At 43.3% G+C, this 27,695-nt stretch overlaps 2 protein-coding genes across 2 annotated transcripts; one reads left to right on the forward strand and one right to left on the reverse strand.

The window, feature by feature from the left end:
• Nucleotides 1-3,150: 3,150 nt before the first annotated feature.
• LOC109513728 (tubulin alpha-1A chain-like) lies at nucleotides 3,151-5,682 on the forward strand. The gene is made up of 4 exons (XM_019866351.1): nucleotides 3,151-3,276; nucleotides 4,019-4,241; nucleotides 4,316-4,464; nucleotides 4,592-5,682. The coding sequence occupies exons 1-4, from the start codon at nucleotides 3,274-3,276 to the stop codon at nucleotides 5,570-5,572; spliced, it is 1,356 nt and encodes a 451-aa protein (XP_019721910.1). The 5' UTR covers nucleotides 3,151-3,273; the 3' UTR covers nucleotides 5,573-5,682.
• An 11,942-nt stretch (nucleotides 5,683-17,624) lies between these two features.
• tamalin (trafficking regulator and scaffold protein tamalin) lies at nucleotides 17,625-27,299 on the reverse strand. Its single transcript, XM_019866190.1, has 8 exons — nucleotides 26,951-27,299; nucleotides 25,042-25,097; nucleotides 23,969-24,023; nucleotides 22,306-22,408; nucleotides 21,130-21,223; nucleotides 20,183-20,249; nucleotides 19,349-19,415; nucleotides 17,625-18,481 (listed from the first exon to the last, which is right to left on the reverse strand). Exons 1-8 carry the CDS (start codon nucleotides 27,152-27,154, stop codon nucleotides 17,994-17,996), a joined length of 1,134 nt encoding a protein of 377 aa, XP_019721749.1. The 5' UTR covers nucleotides 27,155-27,299; the 3' UTR covers nucleotides 17,625-17,993.
• Nucleotides 27,300-27,695: the final 396 nt, after the last annotated feature.

Here is a 27,695-nt window from a genome sequence, read left to right on the forward strand (position 1 = left end):
TGAATTTGTTTGGAATGGAAAAAAAACATTTCTACATTGGAATGATGGGAATTATTTACTGTACAAACAATATTTGAAGTAACATTTTAACATTTTTCATATGCGTGTCATAATACAGTCGATCAACCCGCTGTTCAAGGAGACGAATTCTGCATTAAAAAACACAATATAAAACAGCTCCCAGGTGTCTTAATAAATAGTCTATGACATTCTTCAGTCACACTATTGAAAGGAAATAGAATTACAGCGCATTTGTCACTTGTTCAAATCATCACTCAGTTCTGTAGGGTGGTTCCGTCTCACGCAAATACAGATGACAGTTTTTGTTAGGATGACAAGGGACAGAACTAGGCCATGTGACAAAGAAAGCGACTACTTAGTGTTGCCAACTAGTTATATCTACCAGCTTTTCTGACACCTCCTGGCAATTTTTCAAAAAGCGTCAGCAGCAAATCTCATGATTTTTTTTTTTTTGTGGCCTAATCAGAGACGACTGGACGCCAAATGAATGGTTCTCGGACAAAGGCACAACAGTCAAATTTTTATTCAGGCAGGGATGGAAAAAATGCAAATTAGCTGGATTTGCGAAATTCAGAACAAGTCACTCAGAAACACATTTTTCGAAATAGAGTCGCTTGGTTGTTTAATTTCACACTTGATGGATGAGCATACATTATCTGTATGTAAACAATTAGACATTTTACTGTGGATTACAAAAAAAAAGTCTATACACCCCTACTCTAATACCAGCTTTTTGTGATATATAAAATGACAACCCTTTTTCTCCATTAAAACGTGAGTTAAAACAACGCCTGTGTTCAGACTTAAACCAATCACATTCAAATGCATGTCAGATGGGTGTCAGCACACACCTGTCACCATGTAAAAGGCTTCTTATTAACTCAAAATTAAGTTTACATGTTCTCGTAACATTTTCTTGATTTTTTTTTTTTTTTTTTTTTTTTTTTTGCTTTCCAGCAGAAACGTGAAGGTGATGTTCTAACTCTGACTGATATTTGCAAGTGCTTATAATTCCCTCCACCTTGATTTGAGACCCCAGTTCCAGTTAGAAAAAAAAATGGACTAAAAACATCCTTGGCACAGGTCCGCACTATAGTATATAAGGTCATTATAGCATAAGTAAAGCAATACAAGTTTTGTAAGAATTCTCACGTAAGTACAGTAATTTACTAAAGTGAGTCAGCTGATGTTGAGATATAAAAGGAGGGGGCCAAACGAGCTGATCTGGTACAGTCTTGAATATCTATTTTAAGCCACATCAGATTCAAAGGCAGAAAATTTCACGCCTTTGGGCAACTTATCAAAGAATTTCTTTTGTCGTGTTAGGAACCGAGGTGCTAAGCTGTTCAATAGTATTGATCTTTATAACTGTTTAACACATCCTGTTGTATATACTCACCTCAATGTATTGAACACTGTTCTAAAAAGCTGAATAAGTGCAACCATTTTCAAGTAGAGGACATCAGCGTGAAGTTGTCAGGAAGCAGCCTCAGCCTCACAGGGCAGCTGCTGCAGGGCTGCTGCTATTTAAGCCGGGTCACGTGATAAGCAGATAAAGGCGGTCTTATGCGGATACTGGGTCTGTATCCAGGCAACGGAGCTATTCATTCCCTAGCAACCGTTAAATCTTGGGAGGAGGAATGGGGGTTGTGCCATCTGTGCTTGTACATGACTGGACAGGATGACCTCATTTGTCAGCTAAACCCTTTGGATACAAAGATTGGGCACAAAATCAGTCTGGGACCTAGAAAAAGATGTGTTGTTTACTTGATAAACAGGGACCACCTACAATGGGACCTTGCAAACTTAGCTCTTGTCACTCGGAGAGTAGAAAGCTAATCAGCTCATCAGCTATTTGCTAAGTGCCACCAATTCCAATGGCCAATAATGCACAACTTTTTTGGGAGGATGGGTTAATTGTACAGCCAAATGGATATTGCCTTCGCGGGTCAATTACATGCATTATGCATGAGGGCCAGTAAATCCATAATGTTGTCTGCCTGTGCATCTAATACTCTAGATACATAACTGCTATAAAATCAAATAAAAACCTATCCTTGATCGAGAGGCTACTAGTACATGACACGTGCTGAATAGTTGGACCTCATAGTGTTACAAGCACGGCACAGTAGTTTACTAGCTAGATTTAACTGTATACTAGTAGGCCAAGAGTGATGCTAGTAGTGGAAAAAATTGTTCCAAGTAGGACACAATTGTTCTACTTTCACACCCTAGTCATTCTACTTGTGTGGTGAATCGTCTTACTAGTGTGGACAGTTAAGAGCATACTACTTCTTGGACTTGTCCTGGATATCAAATGAAGCCTCAAATGGCTTTATGGAAAGCCGTTTGAGCATCTATTCAATATCCTTGATAAGGAGCCTACTAGGGCATGATACATACTGTTGTACTACTAGTCGGACCTTGTAGTGTTACTTAGGAAATTGGTACTTTCCAAACAGCATTTATTCCATATCCTTGATAAAGGAGTACTAAGTAGTACCTTCTGCTGCCTTTCAACCAGATTGGGTTCGATTCGTGGCCAGCGCGCCAATATCAAAGCACAAGCCTTGATTAAAAAAATAAAATAATGGATAGGCCTTAGTTTCATCGGGGAACACATTCCGCCTAACAACTGTGCCAAACAAATAATTTGAGTGACCTTCTTTGGCGACACCCTGATAGGAAATATTGAAAATCACAAGTAAGACAATAGTTCTGTTTGTGTGCCCGAGAAGCTCACTGTATTCTAACTAGTAGAGTGTTACTAGTATAGGGTCCTCAAGCTATGGAATAAATACTAAAACAGTTTTCAATTGTTTGCCTGACACGACTTTATTCAACATTGTGCTTCCAACTAATTGTCTGGGGCCTGCCTGGCTGGTAGCATGAGCATCACGCTGAAATTACGCAGCATTTTCCTCTCAGTGAGCCATGCTTGCGGCACAATGCCGGGTGGGGTCAGGGAGGAAGTCTGTGTGACCGCGGTTGAGATCAGCCAATAGAAAGCCGCGAATGGCCTGCGTCTGCCTGACTGATAGGAAACTTCCCAATAATAGGAGAGCACTTGAAGTCGCCGCGCCTGCTATCAGCCAATGGAGACAGAGCAGGCGGCGGCGCGAGTATAAATACTGTCGAGAGTCCCGACGATCGCCATAACGTCTTACATCGACCGCGTTACAGTCGCATTGTAAGACATTTCTCAACGGACTTTCTTGTAACTTCCTCGATTGGCCGCTCAAGAGAAGCAAAATGGTAAGAGTGGTTTTAAAAACTTCCACGAGTTGCTGACTATAGTTGGCGTGTTTGTGTCCCATTGCTCTCGGATAAGAGATGGAGTCGAAATAAATGTCGATTTTTTTAAAACTAACTTTTACGTTTGGTGAGAAATTCCTCATGAATTGTGTTCATAATATGTAACATTTTGCCATAAAATGCCCCCGGGGCGGACACGTAGCAAGCTGACTGACGCAGAAGATTGCTCACGCGGCACTTTTGACTTTCGCTTGATAGAAAAGACCGACCCGCCATTTTCTTCAAAAGTCCCTGAGAATCCAAACATTATGCAGGCCCTAATTAAAGAGTTGCGCATTCAGATGGGTGATGGTGAGCACATCGTTTGCCATTACATGACCTACGCCCAGAGTCACCCAATCCCGGGAGAGGAGGAGGAGGAGGAGGAGGAGGATGGATGGATGGATGGATGAGGGTGGGGGTGGTTTGTGATGAGGCAACGAACCATCACCAAGTCGCAGGGCCTTCAAAATGCATGCTAGTAATTTAACATTGATCAACAGTCAGCTGTTGTTCAAGGAGCCACCAACCTTCAACGTCATGTGTTAAAGTTGCGTGGTTACAAATAAATTGATACATTGTAGACTGCTCCTGAAAAGTTGATGATATGGTTAGTTAAAAAAAATAATTTGTGGTGAAATTACTTGAATGTAAGCAACTTTACATGAAGTCTCAATTTTAAATTACATTCCCCACTGCACAGCGTGAGTGTATCTCCATCCATGTTGGTCAAGCTGGCGTCCAGATCGGCAATGCATGCTGGGAGCTGTATTGCCTGGAGCACGGCATCCAGCCTGACGGACAGATGCCCAGTGACAAGACAATTGGGGGTGGGGATGATTCCTTCAACACCTTCTTCAGCGAGACCGGTGCTGGAAAACACGTCCCCAGAGCTGTGTTTGTGGACCTGGAGCCCACTGTCATTGGTAAAACTCTGATAGATTATCAGTTTATACTCCTCATGAAATACCTTAAAAATAATTTGAATAAATCTCTTCAGATGAGGTGCGGACTGGAACCTACCGCCAACTTTTCCACCCCGAGCAGCTGATCACTGGCAAGGAGGATGCCGCCAATAACTACGCCCGCGGACATTACACCATCGGCAAGGAGATCATTGACCTGGTGCTGGACAGGATCCGCAAACTGGTGTGTACCTTTTCAAACACTTAACATGATTCTATGTCACTAACATGCATAGTTTTAGACTGAGGGAGGAAGCCAGAGTACACTTGTCTTTTTTCTAATGTCATGTCTGTTACGTTTGCGTCCTTAGGCCGACCAGTGCACTGGCCTTCAGGGCTTCTTGGTGTTCCACAGCTTCGGAGGTGGCACCGGCTCAGGTTTCACTTCCCTGTTGATGGAGCGTCTGTCCGTAGACTATGGCAAGAAGTCCAAGCTGGAGTTCTCCATCTACCCGGCTCCTCAGGTGTCCACCGCTGTGGTGGAGCCCTACAACTCCATCCTGACCACTCACACCACCCTCGAGCACTCCGATTGCGCTTTCATGGTTGACAACGAGGCCATCTACGACATCTGCCGCAGGAACCTTGACATCGAGCGTCCTACGTACACCAACCTCAACAGGTTGATCGGCCAGATCGTGTCCTCCATCACCGCCTCCCTTCGATTCGACGGCGCTCTAAATGTTGATCTGACAGAGTTCCAGACCAACTTGGTGCCCTACCCCCGTATCCACTTCCCCCTGGCCACTTACGCCCCCGTCATCTCTGCTGAGAAGGCGTATCACGAGCAGCTCTCTGTGGCAGAAATCACCAATGCCTGCTTTGAGCCCGCCAATCAGATGGTCAAATGTGACCCTCGCCACGGCAAGTACATGGCCTGCTGCCTCTTGTACCGCGGTGATGTGGTGCCCAAAGACGTCAACGCCGCCATCGCCGCTATCAAAACAAAACGCACCATCCAGTTTGTGGACTGGTGCCCCACTGGTTTCAAGGTGGGTATCAACTACCAGCCTCCCACCGTGGTTCCCGGTGGGGACCTGGCCAAGGTCCAGAGGGCCGTGTGCATGCTGAGCACCCCCCCCGCCATCGCAGAGGCCTGGGCCCGCCTCGACCACAAGTTTGACCTGATGTACGCCAAGCGCGCCTTTGTGCACTGGTATGTGGGCGAGGGCATGGAGGAGGGCGAGTTCTCCGAGGCCAGAGAAGACATGGCGGCTCTGGAGAAGGATTACGAGGAGGTTGGAGTCGACTCCGTTGAGGGTGAAGGAGAGGAGGAAGGAGAAGAATATTAAAATGCACTCGATTGGTATACAGGAAATTTCTCAAAAGCATTCCAATACGTTGGCCGTTCACAGTATGACATGTTCATAAACTTGGAATAAAACATGGCATGTGAAGTGGTTTCGTTTTCATGAGTGATTCTTAAATGTTGCATGAGTTCACTCCTACCAGGAGCCACGAATGCCACATCAGCTTCATATGAGCAGCAAGTCTACATGGTGAAATCTCACCATGTAGACTTGCTGCTCACTTTTAAGTCCACTGCTCCCTCTACTGGTGGGCCTGAGCCCAAAGAACGAAGTAGTGATTCATTTTTCTGCTGCATGTCCTTCCTGCTCAGGGTTCTGGGTGAGCTCGAAGCTATCCCAGGTGACCATTTGTGAAAAATAAATTGGACTGGATGCCAGTCAATCATCCAAGTCGAATTCAGTGAAATGGGCAGCAATCAAATTCAGCTAATTATACAAGAACTTGTGACTCTTTAAAATGACCAGATTTGACCAACTCATGCAACTCTTAAGACATTGTGCACTTGTGTCTCCCAATTCCACATACAGTTGCGTTTTGGCCATGGCTGAGTGAGACTCAAATACTTGAAGTGAGATGGACTGTGACAGTTGGCAGGATGAAATCCAGCTGAATGATAGACCTGCACAGGTGTCAGAAACTCCAGTCCTTGAGGGCCACTCTCCTGCAGGTTTTAAGCGTTTTCCTCCTCCAACACACCTGATTGAAATGATCAGTTATCTTTATTAGGCTCCTGAAAAGATTGCGTCATTTGAATCAGGTTGTTGGAGGAGGGAAACATCTGCAAAATGCAATACTGGATCTCGAGGACCGGATTTTGACACCTGTGATTTCGCTTAAATATAAAAAGTTAGAACACCCCCGTTCAAGTGCTAGTTTATTGAAACCTAAAATAATTTCAAAAGTTTTTTTTCACCATTGCTGTGACCTGTTAGATATACAACTCAATTGATTCAAATTTGCTTCCACAAGTATTAGGCAGGCGTGCTAACCAGTAGGCCAACCTGCCGCCTTAAATGAATAGATGAACAAACACAAATAAATATGATGCATGATTACTGGAAAGCGTGGCCCGGTGGTCCAGTGGTTAGCACGTCAACCTCACAGTGCAGATGTACCGGGTTAAATTCCAGCTGCGGCCTCCCGGTGTGGTGTTTGCATGTTCTCCTCGGGCCTGTGTGGGTTTTCTTCGGGTACTCCGATTTCCTCCCACATTCCAAAAACATGCATGGCAGATTAATGGGAACACTCTAAATCAGGGGTAGGGAACTCCAGTAACTCGAGAGCCATACCCTGCCTGCTTTAGGTCCTTCCCAACTCCAACACACCTGATTCAATTGTTCAGGCCTCGACAGCGCTTGCTGATGAGCTGATCGTTTGAATCAGGTGTGTTGGAGTAGGGAGGGACCTAAAACAGGCAAGAAATGGCTCTCGAGGAACCGGAGTTCCCTACCCCTGCTCTAAATCGTCCCTAAGTACGATTGTGAGTTCGAAAGTTTCTTTGTCTATGTGTGCCCTGCGATTGGCTAGCAACCGGTTCAGGGTGTCCTCCGCCTACTGCCCGAAGACAGCTGGGATGGGCTCCAGCACCCCCGCGACCCCTATGACGATAAGCAGATCGGAAAATGGATGGATGGATGGATGTATTAGTGGAAAGCAGTGAAACGTCAATCCAGGTAATCTCTGCGATTATTCAACCTAACCCAGTTGTCCTCGGGCAGTAGGTGGGGTACACCCTGAACTGGTTGCAGGCACACGTAGACGATGAACAACCATTCGCACTCGCAGTCACACCTAAGGACAATTTAGAGTGTTCCATTAACCTGCCATGCATGTTTTTGGAATGTGGGAGGAAAAGGGAGTCCCCGGAGAAAACCCACATTGGCACACAAACTCCACATAAGAAGGCCGTAGCCTGAATCGAACCGTGCACCTCTGCACTGTGAAGCGGGCGTGCTAACCAGTCGTCCACTGCGATTATTCGACCCAAAATGTCTCCATCCTCGTAATTCTTCTCTTTGACAAGAAGTCACTTTTGACGTCCGCTCAAAAGTGCCCCCTGCAATTTCCTGATGAAACAGTCAATTCAGAGTAAACCGAGGCTGCCCCTCCACAAGTCAGCTGACATTGAACACTAGAGGGCAGTATAGCCACAAGACTGTTCAACTGGGCTGACTGGAAACGCCGACGTTCCAATGCTTTTCCTGGAATTAATTCATCTTCAGCCTGGTTTTCACTTTTTTTTTTTTTTATCAATGACAGTGGTTCCCAACAATTTTTTCTCCTGTGTGAACCCAGAACTCTTTCGTCGTCACTCACACAGGTTGCAGATTCTCTAAAAGTAAAATGATAACAACACCAGATTATATAAAAAAATACTTTTATTTCCTCTCCTTAATTTTAACATTTAATTGTCAGGCATTATCGTTACAACTCAAATCAAAAATAAAAATAAATATGCCGCCTCGAAAATACGCACAGAAGATACATTTCAAAATATGAAATCAAAGTAAATAATGTTCATGCTTTTGTCATATATAATTTGTATAACACCCCCCACCCCAAAAAATTGAGATAATTAGAAAAAGTATCCTTTAAACATGCATTTAAAATGTAAGTATCAGCATCTTTTCTGCCCACGGAAACAAGGTTTGACTTTCACTGAGACATTTTCTCATAGTTTATTTGTGAGCCGGTCATTTGTTTGTCATACCATTCAGCATTCAAGAATTCACAGTGACGTATATTTCACTGTTGAACCATCATAAAAGTGACCTGCCCTGCGTGGTGACATCAGACGCCCCTAACTGCGCACATGCTGAATAAGAAGCATTTGTCACCGCGCTCCTTGTTGTCACTTGGGAGGACAATGTCTTTACTGTGTGAATGACAAGAATGTGCCCCCTTTATTGAGACCCTCCTACTGGCACATTCCTCCACACTGGGCCGCACAGAGGCCACCAGCGCTACTGCATGAGTTCCGGTCGCCTTGCAGTAGCTACCGTAGAAACATGGTGCACTGAACGCATCAGTGGGAACAAGACACGTGAACAACAAGAGTGGAGAACCATCATCTGTTGCCTCTATTTAATTCCCAGCCACGGTAAAGAGACTGTGGGCAGCAAAGAAAGGGCCTGGTGCAGCAAATTGGAGACTGTGGAGTAAAGATGAGACAAAATAAATCTTGAAATGTTACAATGATAAATGATAACTTTGCTTGGTGAATAAGGAAGAAGCAGTAATATTTGTCAAATGTGGGCTTGTAAAGCCGTTTGAGACACTTTTGTGATTAAGGGCTACAGTATGCAAATACATATTGACTTGAAATGTTCATGATGACTGAGCTTCTATAGCAGGGGCATTACACTTTTTTTTTTTGTCGTGGGCCACATTGTAGTTATAGTTTCCCTTGGAGGGGCGTTATGATTGAAACCATACAAATGTTTATTCACCTCGCATTATTACATATCCAGTACACAACAAACTGATGGATGACTAGTTTTGAAATCAATTATAATAGTTTGTTCAACTATTGATCAACTTCCTGTAAAAACAGAACAAGAAAATCCTTGTATTATGTCAACATTGTTATTTATTATATATGACAATTTGAAATGTTGGTCCAGATTTTGGCAAACATCACGGAGATTGACATGCTTGATTTGCTTTTGTGGACCACATAAAATGAAGTAGTCTGAACCCGAGGCCTTGAGTTTGACACCTTTGTTCTGAGGCCCCAAATCAGTATCATATTCAGGCAGTTAGCGAGTGGGAACTGAGTGCGTGGCTTGGATATCACTACATTACCAATAAATTCTGTTTTGATGGGGGCGGAAACAGATGTGGTCCAAGGAACAAAATCGAGGCATATGTATTTCAAGAAGTAGAGTACTCAGTTACTCTCCATAACTTTACAGCAAACAATCACAGCCACGTGTGAGCTGGAATACGTTTGCATTGATTCCCGCCTCAGATTTTCATTGCTTACGGGCAAAGAACTCAGACAAGGGTGGGCAACGTTCTCCAAAGTCCACAGGAAAAAGCATCCGGAAGCCTTGTGAACACTTGAAGGCAGAACAGTACACGTCCAGGAAACTGCAGCGTGTCCTCGCAGGCCTCCGATAGACTGTTTTTGTTCTGTGTCTACTCCAGGCCTGACTGGGAGAGTCGCCATGGCTGACTCACAAATGTTGGCTATCCTCTGAACACCCCCCTTCTTTTTCGACTTCACATTTTTCCTCGTTGCTTTTTTTTTTTTTTTTTTAGGGGGGGGGGGCTTGTTTTCCACATACACTCGATATTGCCTCAAAGTTTCCTGGACTGTGATGAGCAGGAAAACTATCCAAAGGGTATATCCAAAAGGGTGAAGTCACCCCCCTCCCAAAAAAACAAAGCAAAAAAAAAAAAAACATAAAACAATGCAAAGCTTTGCCTCTTCCACACTAGAAGAAACTCGTGGCGTTCTGGAAAAGAAAATGTCCAACATGACAACCACAGCTGCCACTCAGCTGGAAAGTGAGAATGGCTCCTTCTTCTTTGAAACTATTCCTAAATTTCTACCGAATTCAAAGCAATTGTGCAAAGATTTTAGTCCACTTCTAACTTTGCAGTTTTAAGGACTTTTTTTTTTATTTTTACAGCATTTGTGTTGACGAAGTAAAAACAGTTAAAGGCAGGACACATACGGTAAGCAAGATTGCACACAAACGTGCAATCCCTGCACTTTTCCTGACGAACCAAGCGGGTTCGTTCAATAATACAACTGCTGGAAAGTAGAGGGAACGTAATAGCATCGTCTGTACAACTGCCGGGCTGCCGAACGACTGCGCATGCTCCGTAATGCTCTGTGCGCCGTGGGCAGACAGACATCGCTAGTCGAACAAGCAAATACGATTTGCTCCGATCGTTACATACGGTACTAAAGAAAATGTCCAGGCCTTCGAGCTTCTCCAGTGAAACCTCAGTTTTATTCAAATCGCTAAATAATTTCCCCATAGGAAATAAAGTACGAGAATGCTCCTGGGAAAACATGCTCCATCGTCAAACCTTTCATAAGTGGTTTCTTATGTAACATTTTAACATAATAAACAGTCATGCCAATGTAAAAAAAAAAAAAGAAGTAACGTTAAGTAGTTGTTGAGCAGTTATTGTGGAACTTCAGTTCACAAACGAATCAGTTTACAAACATTTTGGGCAAACATTGCCTTGGTTCATGGACCGTGCTTCCTGATTTCCACAGAGAGTGTTTACTTGTGTTAAAGCGTAAACATCATTCCGCTAAAAAATTAGCTCTCAGTGTGGTTCCCAAGAAAGTAAAACATGCAATTGGCTGTGTTGTAAAGAAGATGGCTTTTTTGACCTTATTGATAAAATCATTTCTTGAAATTCTTTTTGATTATGTTTACATCTATATTTTACAATAGTTTTTTGTTTCTGAAAAACATCACCAAAAAAATGTCGGTTTTTGGCAGGTTGTGAACAGACGAATGGAATTTACGTTCATTACCATGAAGAGAGTTGATTTTGCATGTGAGCGGTTTGTGTTACGGGTGTGGTCACAGAACAAATTAAACTTGCAAGTCAAAGGAACCTCTGTACGGTACGTCGACTCAGCCATCAATGTGAAAAGAAACCACCAAGTCATTGTTTTGTTTTCTGCCTATTTCTGAAAGGGTGTTTCCGAACGAGCCATTCTGCACGTTTGACCCACTGTCATCTAACAGTAAGGCTCATTTACATAACTGCCCGTCTCACTTGCGTGAGAAAGGGCAACAAATAGCCTACGGAAAATGCAAAATAAGTTGATCCTTTGAGTTGACCGAAGTATGTCACAGACATGGGAACTTTTTGGAAAAACAAACTGCAGAGCATTATGTGTCTCCTTTAATGAGGTGAAAAGCGAATTCACGTTGCAGATTTATCAAAATTTTGAGGTTTCAAAATAAATTAACCGCCTTGCATACACTAACAACTTAAAATTCTCGCATTAAAAATAACACTGCTCAACAGCTAGTTTTAATTAGGGAAATCTATATGTGTCCCTAATTACTTTTGACGCAGATTTTTTTAAAAAGCTTGATGTTTGTCCAGCACATCAGATTTTTGAGGTACAGTATTTTTTTATTTTAAGCTTGACCTATAAAAGTTGCGCAATACAACTGTCGCTAAAAAAAAAAAAAAAATGGACTGAGCCTTTAGCACACTACTGTATTTGATGTAGCTCCACGTTGACATAAAGATGATGTTTCCTCTACACTCTTTGAACGTTTCTTGGAAAAGGACGAGGATATATCTCGGCTGGCTCCATCCTCTCGCCTTTTCCGAGAGCCCGTGACTCAATATCCTGTAGATTCCTGGATAAACACCACAGCTCGCAGCATTCCTGAAGGCCTCGACCTGCCATGTTGATTTCATTTTGCACTCATGAATTGTGGGGACTGGACGCCAGGACAATAGGGCAACGCGCTTCACTTTCACACACAATGAGTACGTTCCGTCGCCGATGAGAACGGGCTGATCCTCGCTGCTTCCTGCCTTTAAAGACAGGAGGAAGCCGTGAAGAAAGAAGGGTGTCACGCTGTCGCAAACATTATCATAAACATCTGTAATGCTATTTGAGCAAGTGACATCTCAGCTAACTTTGTTGTCTTTCTTTGGGAAAATAGTTCAAAGCGGGCCCGCTGTATTTTCAACTCGACCCCATGACACTTCCTGCTATTGTCTTTGAAGACTCTTTGTGTTTTTGCTTGCACGCACGCGCGCGCGCGCACACACACACACACACACACACACACACACATACACGTTACACACTCAACACAGAGCTAAAAAATATCACCTTCCAGATGTTCCTCCGAAACTCGCCTGTTGACATTGCTGATAACATCTCCCACGCTCACTAGACATTTGAATAGGTAAACTTGCACAGTATAATGAGATCCAATACTGGTTCTGACGAATCAATAACAGCTTTGAGGTATCACTATCAACATATTGTTGGTTATCATCGTCATTGTCGAACTTAAATGTATCGTACTGAGATAATTGTCTAATATTCGGAAGATGTTGCGATGCTAAGAGAGCTGACCAAAATATTAGCAACAGCAGCTGCACAACCACTTCAGTAATCAAGACAGTTCCATAAATTTGGTTAAAAAAATATCACGATTACCTTTACATATCAAATTGCTTTTTATATGGATGTCTTTTGCGGTCGTGTATGACCAAGCATGTCTCATTTTTAAATAAAGAAAAAGTGAATACAGTTCGCTAGCTAGCATCCTATAATTGCCAAATTTTGAAAGTGGTACAGTCTGAGTTCAAATAACATTTGTTAAAATGATGCATCGAAACTGCCTGTAGTTCAAACTGTCATCATTCGTGATGTCAGCAAATGTTGTCAGCCTTCATTCATCTCATTGAGCAGCTGAAAGGTTTACTCCACATGTGTGTTTTGCTTTTCAAAATAAACATGGTGAAGTGGCATTTAGCTGTTATGCTGGATGCAAATAAACTGCCAACAGAAGTGAAGCCAGCCACAAGTGTAAATGTTTTTTTGTCCATGCCTTCAGTTAATAGTCTTTTAGGCATATTTAAATCAATTTCACTGGATGGTCTTTACTTTTTGTCATTTTTGAAAGCTACTTTTTATTTCTTTACTTTTAAATCCCTTTCAAATCTTTTGCAAAGGTGTTAAAATGTCATCAGTCTTTTAATTTCAATAAGATACTTTGGGTTTCTGTGCTTTACTTTGAACAGCCTTTAGCTGTTTTATTTTTAAATGCTTCTTTGTTGTTGTGCCTGTGGGTGTGTGGAGCACATTGAGTGCTTCGTGGATCCATTTGAATGTTTCCTGCATATCATCCCATTAAGCAAAAACTGTGTGCAGTGGGAAAAAAAAGTTACACAATGCCCGGTGTGTGCGTGTGTGTATGTGTGTGCGTGTTCAAACATTCTAAAAACGTTAAACAAAAGAGGAACCAGCCTGATAACATGCAAACACCATCTGTACACCTTCCCCATGTTGAGCAGTCTCACATAACCAGTCCGGGTTAAAAATGGCCCACAATCATCATTGCCATTGTGTTTTTTTTTCCCCACCCAATGGAAGTATGGCTATTTGTAGTTGTATCATCTGATTACGAATCAGTACAGGTTGAATCAAGGCAACTGTATTGTTGTTTCCTGAAGAAATTTCACCTGGAATCCAAAAGCTTCTCAAGTTCAATATCGTAGGTGTCAAGTCCCTCAAAATACAGAATACTTTGGTCGGTGTGTTCTTGAGTGGTGGTCACCGAGAGAGTGTTGCTGTTGTTGTTGTTGTTGTTGTTGCTCAACATGGTCAGTGAAATGACCATTCTGCATGCCAATAAGTCAGTCGTTTGGTCGTGAAACGGCTCGTTAGGGCCACTCTTCCAGTTGAATGAGCCAATCCTCGCGGGGGAGAGATGTCAGGACTTATAGGTAGACAATATAGGCGATTCATTATTTTACTTTAACTGTTTTGTTACAGCTGCAGCTGTTGTGAAAGCGCTATATAAATCAGTGTGTATTGTATTGTATTGTACAGTATGTCCCTAATGTTCTCCTATTTAAAGACAACTTTGTTTTTTTTAGTTTGACATGGATCCTTTTACAGCTGTTTCAAAGCAGCAGTCCTCCCTACCAATAATTTGGACGTTGTTGTCCACAAAGGAACATCACTTCTTCTTGAGTTGCCTGACATCTTCTAAACAAGCTAGCGCTGCAAATGCGTATACTGGATGAAACACAGATGTGTTACTCCACATGTGGACGGCGAACGACATTGATCAGAGAGCGCGCTTGGCGTTCATCGAACAAGCTGAAGCAGGACTTCATTTTCCTCTTGTGTGTCCAAAAGTCTACTCGAGGCTTTGCAGTGAAAGGCAGCTTCCATTTCAACCCATTAATGTTAGCGCTTGACACGTCGTCAAAGTTTTTACTGAAGAATTTAGTAAATGTATTTTTTGTCAGAACGTACCCTTTTAATAGTCAGCAATAACTGAGACCAAGTGTGTAGCGCGGTAGCGCTTCACACATCTGCCTCACCATCGGGTCAGGAAATGTTTAATTTCCCAACAAGGGCCCTTTTGATTTTCATTGGTGCTCAACACAAGATGGCCGACATCTCTTCAGAATTTCACATTTTGATCTCTGGGAAAGTTTCAGCTGATGTTCATGTCCAGCGAAAACCCTGTTGATTTCTCATTTTCAGTGAAATCCTTCAGGGATGTTACTTAATGGCACTTGATGCAAAATTCCCATTGATTTCGTACCCTTGAGGCAGAAAATGTTTAAGTCGCTAATGTAGCTAACAGTTCCTTACTACTAACGTCACCTATGTGTGGAATTGCTTTTCATTGTTTTAACAGTCAACTGTTCAAGGGTTTGTTCCTTGTTTGCTCATTTGATTGCACCTCCTGTCGCCATGTCATGTTTGGAGATGATTTTTTTTTTCTTTTTATCTTATCTTTACGACAGACATCCGAAAGTGTTGGCCGCACACATCCTGCATCCCACATTGGGGAATTAATCTACAATACTGCAGTACAATTCTGCTTTGGGATTGACAACTATAAAAGTTAGATTGAGAATTATAGCAGTGTGCTTACAATTCAAGTAAAGTTAAAAATCTTCATGATGAGCTGTTTTTCCAGGCAGATAAATGCATTAGCATTTCCGATGTATATTCCCAGGCAGGGTTGTAATAGTTTGGAATTATTGAACACAGTTTTTATTTTTGCTTTGACTTTTATGGCTTAATATCAGTTCGTTTTAATGAGTTTTTTTAAGAGCAAGTTGATAGTTTAATTTTTTTTTCGGAAATGCTTTAATTAGATAAACCTTGCTTTAGTTTTAGTTGTTTTTTTTTTTGTATTGTGTAATTGAAGCAAGGTAAACCACAATTTGCAAATGACCATTTGACCAACACAATAATGTTCATCAGTGTTTGTTTACTTAAATGTAACATGTTTTCAGTTAGTTTTCTTTTATTTTTTCGTTCTTAAATGATCCCCCCCCCCCCATTTTAATTATTTTGTTAGTTGCTGTTGGCTGGAATAGGAGCTCACAGGTGTCTGTTGGTCAACTCCGTGCAACACAGATGTGAAGGAGTTTCCAGAACCAATGTTTAGAAAGAGAAATCTAGACACATAAAATAACACCTTTTTGATGTTTTGATTTGAAATACAATGTGAATGTGTTCCCGATGTACAGTAATTGGATGAATGGAAATAAAAAGCTATTACAAGGACAGGATTTTAAACTGCACTCATTTTTTTAAACTTGTTTGAGAATTAAAAGTGAAGTTGTGTCATGAATAAAAGCATGCGATTTGGAGCGCAACCTGTCAACGCCACCCCCATTCTCACGTTTAAGAACATCACCACAACTTCACATCCTAAAACCTAAAATTTATTGGCAGGAGCGTTAGCTCCAGTGTCCTCACAGCTGCTTGTTCGGGTCACCAAATTCCTAAAGTGGGATATTGAGCCAATATGGGAAACTTCAAGAAGTCATTTTGGTAGTGCACAAAGGGGCCACCACACACGTTTATCTGAGCTTCATTTGTCTTTGGTCAACAGCTGAGCTTTCACTGCAGGGTGCCATTCAAACATTCACAAAAGTATTCCGGCCTAGACCCCCCACAGGACTCTGGCGGGTCCTTAACGGCCCATTCAGATGCAATGAGAACCATTACATGCCCAATCAGTCCCTCGTTAGTGTTTTTGCAGTGTAACACCTCACTGCATTGTCTCTGTTAATGTGCAAATAAATGTCTGAGGAGGTAATGGAAGTTGGGCAACGTAGTGATGGGAGGAGGTAAGCGTGAGTTTGTGTGTGTGTGTGTGGGGGGGGGGCGTCAAAACACATGGCCACATACCATGAATTCTGTTGTGAAAAAATATGATTTTCACTAAACCTCTATTTTTACATTAAAAATCATTGGGGGGGAGCTAGGGGGAGGGGTCTACTTGGCTTTAATTACTATATGTGTTTGTTTTTTTTTCCGGTAAAAAAACGCCTTACTACACCTGGTCGGTTTTTTTTTCGATAAAAAAATGCCTTCTTATCCCTGATCGTTTTTTTTTTTCCGGTAAAAAAAACGCCTTACTATCCCTGATCATTTTTTTTTTCGGTAAAAAAAAAACCTTACTATCCCTGATTGTTTTTTGGTAAAAAAACGCCTTACCATACATGGTCATTATTTTTTCGGCTAAAAACGCCTTACTATACACGGTCGTCCTTTTTGGCTGTAAAAAAAACGGCTTACTATGTCCGTCCCTTCACCATGTTCAACCTGCTGACAAAAGGGCTCAGCCTTGCTGAATGAAGCGAGAGAGTGACCAGCTTGACCTCAGGGGTCAGCTAAGAAAGAAAAGCCTTCCAGCGCCCACCTCCAACACAAACACATGCACACACAAATAGGCAGCCATGGGAATTTGGGAAGAGGTGTAATGAGCAGCTGGAAGAAAGAAAGCGGTTGTGGTTGGAATTCAGGGTCATGCCTTCCTCTCCACATTCCTCCTGACAATAAAGTGTGTCAGCGCTGATACAAGAGCCACCATTCTGCACACCTCACATGCGTTACACCCCGCCTTCAGCCACCAACATTCGCTTGCAATGACGACCGTATGAAGGATTATACTGTATTTCACAGCGCACATGTGATACTCCAACACTCGTATGTGCACAGAAATGTAACGTTGTAAACATTCACAATGAAATCCACAAATTGGAAAGTAGCGGGCCGGCCGTGGGCATCTAATCAAAATTTGGAAAGTGTTCGAGAAAGTCTCATTTGGTAATTGGTCAAACTTCTACTTGTATGTTCCAATGGGACTGGAATGTGTGAATGCAGTGGCACTTTCTAGTATGTGCAGTATCTCCCATCTCGTTTTGTGTCATGTTTGTGGATATCATCAATGAATTCAATGTATGTCACTGGTGTAAAAAAACCCCAAACAAACCAGAATTCAACCTGAAATGCCTCTTTATTTTTATTTTTTTTTAAACAAACAAACAAACCGGAATGAAACCTGAAATGCCTTTTTTTGAAACAATACTTTTGGCAGAAAAAACATGACTCTTTAGAAGTCAACATCAAACTTACAAAATGAGTTGCAAAATGATTCGTCAGCTGTCACAAGAAAAGTTGCTGCATGCAGTAAAAACAGAAACCCCCCCCCCCCTTCATTCTTCATTGTAGACTTAAAGCCAGACACATTTCAAATAAATAAATAACCTAATATAAATAAAAGACTGAAAAGTAAACTTAACAGTTCGATACAGCTTTGGAACACTGGCGGCTGGCGAAACAGCCTTTGGTCGCTTGAAGCTTTTGTGAGAATTTTTGCCCAGACAGTCTTGAGAGGGGAAGCCACATCACAGTTTGCTCTCCTCCTCCTCCATCGGCCTGTTCAAGCCCGGGATGAACTTGAGCAGGTGCCTCCGGAAGCTTCTGTGTTTCCTCTGCAACGAGCCGAAGCCCAGCGCTTTGTCGACGGCGGCCGGCGCAGACGAGGGCGCGCGCGTGTGGCTGCGAGTGCTGGCGCTGCGTGTCAACTGCGTCTTGGCCGAGGCGAAGAGCTCGCTGGCGGGCCGCAGGCGCTGCTTCCTCGCCGGCGGCGGCGGCTGTTGTTTGTGCCTTTTGCCCCCGCTGACGTCAGAGTCGCCCGCGGCGTCCGCGTGATACAAGCACGTCTGGTAGAGGGGGTCGTCTTCGGTGGCCGCGCTGAGGACGCTGGCGCTGCTGCTGGAGCTGCCGGTGCCGTGCAGGGAGCGACGAGCGGCCGGGCTGGGCGCTCCGAGGCTGCCGTACACGCCCGCCGACTCCAGGGACTCGTACACGGAGGCGTCGCTCATCACGATACCTGAGATACATGAGCGACGGTGTTAGCTTGCACCGACTCGGATCGCCTCTGGATCAGATAAAGTTTGGACACGGTGGCTTATGTCCAATAAAAACAAACAGACGCCTGTTTCAATTGTCACGCCGCAGTTCCTCAGATGTTTACAACAACACGCATAAAAGGTCTCCTCGTATTCAAATACACTTGTGCACTGAAGACTACATTGTCTTTGGTGGCTTTGAAAACATGTTAGGTTTGCTATGAATTACTAAATTCAATTAAGAAAACACGTATGAGGCTGGTTGGATGGCGCATCTGTCGAACTGGTTGGCAAAAACCTGCCATTTGGGTCGGTTGACGAAAGGAAAACAATTTTGCTCGGTTGGTTGCTTTGATGTTTCTCGTTTAGGTTTATTGAAGACTAAATTATCTTCCTTGTGAACTAGAAAGCATGTCTGTCAGGTTCAGTGAAGGACTGCAACGTCTGAGGGTTGTGTGTTAGGAAAAAAAAAAATGGCCCGGGGGCAAACTTAAGTTGCAGAAGCCTGGTCTAAATTGTCATCTTTGTTGAAAACAATTTTTAAAAAAATGCTGTCAGTCAGTTTCTCTGGTAATAAAGACCCAAGTTGGGTTTAGTAATGACTGATAATTACGGAAAATGTATATTGAATAGTCAAAATGGTTGCCTTTGCCGTTTGAAAATGCTCATTCATCAGGTTGTTTAAGACCAACTTATCTTTGATGTTTTTGAACAACATGCATGTTATCTTTATCGGAAGACTAAACAGTCTTTGATGTTCATGAAAACAGGCTGGCTGAGCATGAACAAAAAAAAAAAAAAAGTTTTGCTGACGAGCGAGCGAGTCACGAAGAAAGGATGCGACCTACCATGAACAAGCCTCTGCTCCTGCACCATCAACGAGCGATACTCTTCCCACTTCTCATGGAGCGTTTGCTGCAAAGGAACAAGACAATCCCTTTTACTCCCAAGAGAAGCCACAACAGACTTCCAAACTTCCAGTTAGTGTAGTTTTTCGCTTTTCAGATGATCAACGCTTCCATTTTTCTTGTCTACTGTCCTCCTCTGAACCCAATTGGTCAAGGCAGACGGTCGCCACAATCTGCGGTCCAGATTTCTTTCTTTTTTGAAGTCTTTTCTTTCCTATCCCGTCTTTCGCTTGCTCATGTGGGGTTCAGTTGCTCTCTTCAGATGTTCTCGATCTGCTCGATTCGATGTAAAGTGCCATGACATAACATCTGATGTAAGCGGCGGTCGATAAATGACACTGAATCGCATTACTAAGCTGCAATGCCCGGTGCCTTCTTTTGTAACATCCACAGTTGGAAATGCGCATCCTTTCACTGCGTCTAATGCAGTAGGTTGGTGGTTAATCTGTAAAAAAGTTGGATTAGTGTGCGAGAGGGCTGGCGGCTGGTGGGATTAAAGGCACAGCTGCTGGAATCTTTTAGGGGGTTAAAGTGGCGCTGCTCGACCACTTGACAGGAAGCTGCGACAACAGCTCCGATGCAAGAATGTGAGAGAGCGTGCTGGAGAAAACGCTGACATGACAGGTGTGAGTGACAGGTGTGGATGGGGGGGCGGTGTCGAAATCCGGCAGGCCTCTGTGTGTGTGTGTGTGTGTGTGTGTGTGTGTGCGTGTGGTGTGTGTGTGTGTGTGTATTGATGTGCGCAGGTGTGCGTGTTGACTAACGGCAGCTCACCTTCAGATACTGCAGTCGTGCCTCCAGCTCGGCTTTCCGGATGGCGTCGCTATAAATCGTCTCCAGCCTTGAAGGAAAGAAGGCGACGGGATTTAACAGCCAAAAGAGGAAGTGGTTATTAAAAAAAAAAAAAAAAAAGGCTTAAAAGTGTGGGAAAGACATTGAGCCTTATCAAAGGCACTTTTCATAAACCAGAAACTGAGGAGGCCATTGTGAAGAGGAACTACACATTCACGCTGTGTGTGTGTTTTTGTGTTGTGAGGGATTGTTGGTGAACTCCTTCATGTCAGTCTATGTTGTAGTGTTCACCCGCCATGGCACTCTGATGCGGTTCACCTCGCCTCGTACTGCAGAAGCTTCAAGACGGGTAGCACTAATGTTTCATCTAGTCGTTTACAAATGACAGCAGTAGAGCTTAATGCAAGAGATCTTCAGGAGCTTTGCGTTTTTTGTTGTTGCTGGTTGCGCCTTCTCGGTAGCACGCATGGATGATGGGGGGTCTCTGCGCAATTTGACTATCGCCGCTCGACAGCCCCGGCACGCTCGTGTATTTTTTGCGCCTGTCAATGCACGCTACAACTTTTTGTTTACGTTCAAACTTAGCTTGTAGCCGACATGCGGGACGGCATGCACGTTTTGAGACTTTGATTCTCTACTCTCATCGATAACCGCTTCAAACAACAAGGCGTATGCAGGAATAGTTGTTACGATGGTATGACTGTTTTCTGTTCTATGTTCTGTAATTTTACGTTAGCTGTTCCGTAAATCGCTTTGTTCCAGATGCAGCTGGTGTGAAAGCACTCTATAAAGATGTATTGTATTGTGGAATATCAATACATTTCATTGAAAAAAAAAAATCTTTTTGTGTGTGTGTGTGTGTGTGTGTGTGTGTGTGTGTGTGTGTGTGTGTGTGTGTGTGTGTGTGTGTGTGTTAAACTTGTTTGTACCTGAGAGTGTTTCCACACGCCTTTATGAGCTGGACAATCTCCTTGTGTTGAAATCCCTCCACAGGGGCTTCGTTCACACTTGCGATGGTCTCCCCTGCGACAGCGCACACATTTGTCACTTGGTTCCGTTTGGATTGAATGGTTTGATTCCACATATGGGTAAGACATGTGCATCTCTAAGGGGAAGTGGAAGCTGTTTTTTTTTTTTTTTTTTTTCATCCCGAAGCATAGTTCCCTGCCTGGGCTTCATTTTGTGTGTTGGCACAATAGCATGCTAGAGGAATTTAGGAAGTGAAACTGAAGCGAGGGGAAGAAGGAAGTAGATGGCGGAGTGACTAGCTTGGGAAGATTGTTATTTCTGTTTCAGCTTATATCAGTGGAAAAAAAACACTCACAGGTTGGTATTGACTGACACTAAAAATAGTAACAATATCCCAACAACCATTTCATGTGAATGCTGACAGATACTGTCCAAGGGTGTGGAGTGTCAGCGTGGATGCTTGTTTGTCTACAAGTGCCTCGTGATTGGCTGGCGCCCGCCCAGCATTCACCAGCTCATCCCCAACTGGAACCTTAACTCTTATTTTTACACTTGAAAGAGCATTAAGAATGTTACTTGAGACATTCACATAGTCAAAAAGGGGTTTATGATTTTCAGCAGTTACAATGGGAATGATTTTATCTCCATTTCCTAAAGTCCCTCAAAGTCGTCCTTTCACCAATGTCCCGGTGTCCGAAACAGTTCGCGTTCAAGGTTTTAAACTAAGAAGAATAGGTTTGAGTAAGATGTGCAAGCTTTGAAAATATTTGATCAATTATGACCACTAGAATGTTGAGGAGAGTTAAGGAGACTGTGGTCTAACCCCACATGGTTGTTATGCCTTTGAGTGATACAGTTTTGGCTTTTTTGTTGATTTTCGCCAGGCATGTGGCTAGCACGTCTGCGTCTCAGCCTGGCCTTTTTTGAATTAAGTTTGGATAACCTCACCGTGGTTTCCTCTTAATATGCCTAAGATGGGTTAACTCATGACTAAATGTGGTCTTGGTTGAGGTCTTGGTTGAGTGCCTGAATGTGCCCCGTGATCGACTTGGTGACCAGTCTAGGCAACCCTTGACCCACCCGAGACCCTGAGCCGGATGAGCGATACAAAATAACTAGATGGAGTTTAAACTTACCAACTCTAAGTCCTGCAAGCTGGGCCGGGCTGTCATCATGCACCTTGTACACAAACGTGCACATTTCCACCGTGTTTTGGTCCTGATGAAGCAAGCCGTAAGTCTGAAAGACACACAAGGCCTTCCGTCAGACTGAAAACTAGAAAAAAATAAAAGTTCCTCTTTCCTGTCGTGGAGCTTCCGCCACATGATTGATGTCACTGCACTGGAAATGTTGGCGCCGTGTGACATTGTGCTGATAACGCAACCAGAGAATGACGCGCTCAGGAAGCCACAACAGACCGCAGACCACGTGGCTCAAGATCCAGAGGTGTCGCGCTGCCGCGCAACAATCAGCCATTGAAACTTTCATAAACAAACACATGACAGTCAGTGGCGTGCAGACCTCCGCCAAGGCGAAACGATACTAAGCATGTCTGACTTGTTTGTTGGACATATGTTGTGAGAATGTTTCCCTCCGTCCTTCCCAAGCGGGGGCCAAGCAATAGATTTGGAAGAGTGCTGTCATACTTGGCACCGACTGCAAGGAGGCTCTAATGGCAAAAAATGAAAATGCTTAGATCTGCACCAAAAGGGCTCCACTTTGCGGTGATGTGCACTTTTCGTGTGATCTCACTGAGTGTGTGCTCGCATGACGACGACCTGGCACGAGAGCAAATTTTCTTTGCGTTTTTAAAAAGTTCTTTCTGGGACACAGAAGAAATTGTGAATCTCCGATCCGTTGAGAGAGGGCACCCGTTCAGCCCTGATACTCTTCCAAAGATGAGACTGTGCTTCATGCGGTTGAGACGCTTGTCACGACGACATCATAGGCGTCCAATTAGTTGACGATTAACAATAGAAGATGTCTTTTGGAGGACGAGCATTTGGTCGTCAGTCGATATTCCTTCAGCAAGGAAGTTTTGTGTGTGTGTTTGTGTCTCACAAATGAACATACGCATGATTTCAAGAGTCACCTGGGGGGGCTGTTTTAAATCGTAAAAAAATACAGTATACTGGATGTCACCTTTTATTTGAAACCACCTTTCATATCGGGTTAGCCAAGATGTTCATTTCAAAGCAGCTGAGAAAAGGATTTTCATTTAAATTTTGATGGAAAATTCTATGTTTGGATGTAAATGACACATGTCGAGGGATCCAAAGTGTAGATTGTATGTGTGGCGCCAATTCCCTCAAACTGTCAATTATTACGTACATCGATCTGTCTCAGATCAGGCCAGAATTTAGTTGCGCTTATGTAAAACCTCAATAGCTAACATAACATTTTGTTGTTATGACAACAGCTGTTGCGACTTCCTCATGTGCGCCGCTGCATCGGTCAGCAGAGTCACAGCAGACATGCTCTTGTGACACGGACAGAACCCACAAGGAACCAGACCGGGCCACCTGATAAACACACGCGCACCGTGGCGCACATCACGAAAGAAAACAGGAACGTCAAAATGTCAAGCAACCAAAATGGTGGCCCAACTGAGCCTCTTGAGTTCATTTCCTTCTGGCTACAGAAAGATGCAGGAAGGGCGGAGATCCGGAGATCACCCAAACCATACAAATAACAATGTCATGTATGGTTGCGTCGAGACAGTGCGCCACTTCATGTTACATCCGTCTCCGAGGACGCCATTTTAAACAGAAAAAAACCCCCCATGACAGCTTCTCTTACCTGAATCTCAAAACCAAACGTTTGTCCGTCCAGCCTCTCCAGCACCACCACCTTCCTGGGGATCCAAGAAAAAAAAAGGCAGATTGATCAGAATTTTTAACTGGTAGAGTGGCAACAGCAGGGCCAAAAAGATTTGACTCGTGATGTGTCGTTTCATACTATTCTACAACTGCAGTGCCATTAAAAGTATTGAAACGGGCAGTTCAAGCAAGAAAACTTTCCAATATGGCGGAGTTGAAGCAATTCTGTGAAGAGTGGGCCAAAATTCCTCCACAGGGATGCAAAAGACTCATCACCCATTATCACAAACGCTTGTTTTCAGTTATTGCTGCCAAAGGTAGCACAACCCATTATTAGTTTTCAGGGGGCAATTTCTTTTTCCAATAGGGACAGTAAGTTTTTTTTTTTTTTTTGGTGCCTTAATAAACTAAATTGGTGTTTAGAAACTGCATTTTGTATTTCCTCGGGTAGTCTCTGCGTGATGTTAAAATTAGTTTGATGAACTAAAACCTTTGCATGTGATAAATATGCATAGAAATCAGAAGGGCGTTAAATAATATTTAACAGTACTCCATTACAAGCGGTATGCCAGGAAAAGATTGCAGAAAAGCTTGTGGTGGATATGCTCGGAACTTTTACGCTGGAACAATTCAGAAAGGAACCACTCTACCTCTATCAAAAGTGGTTAACTTCTTTTCACACTTGTATGACAGTTAAGACAGTTTGATGCATGAGACGCATATGTGATGCATATTCAGCTTCACCTTTTGCTTTTATTATTAAATGTACACTTACATTTGACCATTCACAGTGGTTAACTTCTCTTTACACTTATAATGAATGAAGAATGTTAAAATTCTACTTAAAACATGGACTGTAGAACCTGTTTTGGTTTAGACTACGGAATGAAACATTTCTATTATTTGCAATGGAAAAGGCTATTTTTGTCAATCAATGTCCCTGGAGTCAAAGAGGTTCTTCTGTGTATGAGGCACCCATCAATGTGCTTTGCTCCCCACAATTATTTTTTTACTTGTCTTGTACACGCGCAAGCTCTATCATCACGTTTTTACCTTTGTGGTTCTGCTGGTGACTGGATTTGGGGCTTCCATTTCTGCGAGCCGCCAGCCTGCAAAAGAGAAACAAGCACGTCAAGACACTCTTGACTTATGAGGGTTTTCCCGGGCCTTTCCTGGGCACACCCACCTCACGCGTGCACACAACACAAACACTCACACACACACACACACACACACACACACACACACACACACACACACACACACACACACACACACACACACACACACACACACCGTACGAACTGGTCTGTCAAGCCAATGCACATGTGCACTTTATGGGTGTATTTTTAGGCTTCTGATGTCATCGAAAGTCCACAATGAAACTACAAATGTGTGTCACACTTGTTTACTTCCAGCAGAAGCTACCGTCACCTTTCTACATGCTTTTTCGACCATTAGGGCTCCAGGAAAGAAAGGTGGAGAGTCGTTCACAGTATGTACATTCAGCCCAAGTCAAACTGGACCCACCAAAATAAATAAAGACTATATCTGTCCACAAGGCTTCACTTCTTAGCTCTGTTCCAACTCAGTCCTTTTCTGATGAAAGGCCGCTTTGTGCCAGCTCGTAAACTGTTGCTTTCTTTAAGTCTCCTCACTTACAGAATTGTCACGCAGACTTCTCAATGAGAGCATTTATTATTCCCCCAAAACCCACACAGGGCAACATCTGAACGGGGGGTGCTACAGCAAGGATGGGCTTCCCTCACATGATCACAATGCGCCCTTGTTGCACCTCCAGTCTGGACGTGCAAGTCAACTTTCTCAGCTACCAAATGTCCAACTGGCACGCAAATGACTTTTGGGCTCCAGAGAGGGGAAACAGCCAGGAAAAAAAAATGTTGCAGTTAGCCAGCGTTATGCAACGCTTAATGAAGGTTATGTCACTCCGGCCGTCGGTAGAGGGGTGCTTTACATCATGGCTGGCAAAACATGCTGATGATGAAAATGTTCTCAAGAGCACGTCAGGCCAGGAATTTTTTGAATTTCCACAAGATTTAACTAAAAAATGAGACAGCAGCCTCAACAACGGCCGATCAGAGAAAAATACAGTACAATCGAGTGAGAATTATGCAAAGCGAATTTATGAATTAACGTTGCTAATTTTCTTAATTCAACACTAAACGTGTTAAATAATACTGCCGTAAATTTTAGGATGGCAACAGTTTGACCCTGGAACTGTTTGTGCTCAAACTTTTCAAGGAGCCACTGTAGCATGGAATACAGGCCGTTGGGATGACATCAAAGCACTATAGTTGTTGTAGATGTTTGATCCTGCGGTAATGTCGGAAGTTACGTGTGTTTTTTAATTTACAAAACAGCCTGAAAACAAGTGGAGAAAAACATTTACAAATAAGTTTGCCCTGAATATTACGAATTTACACATCAAATCAGTGGTGCAAATTAATGAGGTACAAATCTTGTCACTGCATTCTATATTCCACTTTATTTTTAGCAAAGTCGTTCGGAAAATTTGAATCCGTATTTCTACTTTTACTATTTTTTTAACTGAGTGTAAGCATTTCTGTCAGCTCTGCAACTTAACTCACACAACACGAATCTTTCGGTGGTTCCATCCTGACTTCTTTAATTCGTGACCATTAACCGGGCGCCATAAATACAATTGGTTAAATATTGTGAGATGTACAGTGAACGTTTATAGAATCATTCGAGAAAAAAAGATGAATAAATAATGCATTCTGCTCATAATAATCGGGTGACCCTGGGATCCAGTTGTCCTATGTTCTATTTTAAGTGTTACTTTGGGGTTTTTAACACAGCAGAACAGCTCGATACGTTAATTAACGGCAGCAAGCTAACTCCTTTTGAATTTCGAATCAAACATTTCTATGCAGCCGACAATTGACAGCCGTTTAAATCTTTCAACAGGTGATTACTTTACCTTTCTCAAGTTTCTGGGCAGAGTGCCTCCGGAGTAAGCCAGCGTCTTGTAGTTATAAACCTCAGAGGAGTCGTTTTTGAGCGGCGCCGTCCGCTGGCAGCTGTCCGACTGGGACGACGGGAAATAGACATCGTTGTCCGGAAGAGACGCCGCCGCACTGTCCGGTCCGTTTGATTCGACCATCTTCAGCCTCCGGAACGTCATGCCGCTTCCAAAAAGATTTGTTGCAAGTCCACCCAAAATGCCCCGCCGGAGAACTCGGACCACGGCGACAAACGTTGAAGTACTTGCGTGCCAGCGCGCGCGCTCGTGAGTGTTTTGCCCTCAACTTGTCTCGGGGAGGGATGCAAAGGCAGGGGGCGGGGCTTGATTAGAAAGGATACCCAATTGCTGTTGGCAAATATCCGAGGTGTGGCGTTGGGGACACCCCGGACTTTTCGGAGACTCGACACCTCATTGAACGCAAAAGTTAACTTTAAGTATTCTTTTTGGGAGGTGGCAGAACCGGGCGGGCAATTGGGGACCTCACTTTTGGACCTGCCTTTCATATGCCCCCTTACAACTTTTGTTTTAACATCAGGGACGGCTCCAGGATTTGTTCTCTCCCTGGGCTCGAGGGGGACTTTACCAATACATAGAGGCCTGAGAAAAATACATTTGTACATTTTAGAATATGAAATAAAACCATGGAGGGGCTTTACTGTTTATTATTTAGACTGGTTGGTACCAGTCTGAGCATTATGTT

The sequence above is a fragment of the Hippocampus comes genome, unplaced genomic scaffold (assembly GCF_001891065.2).
Source record: "Hippocampus comes isolate QL1 unplaced genomic scaffold, H_comes_QL1_v1.1 scaffold409, whole genome shotgun sequence".
In the NCBI taxonomy this organism is placed as follows: domain Eukaryota; kingdom Metazoa; phylum Chordata; class Actinopteri; order Syngnathiformes; family Syngnathidae; genus Hippocampus; species Hippocampus comes.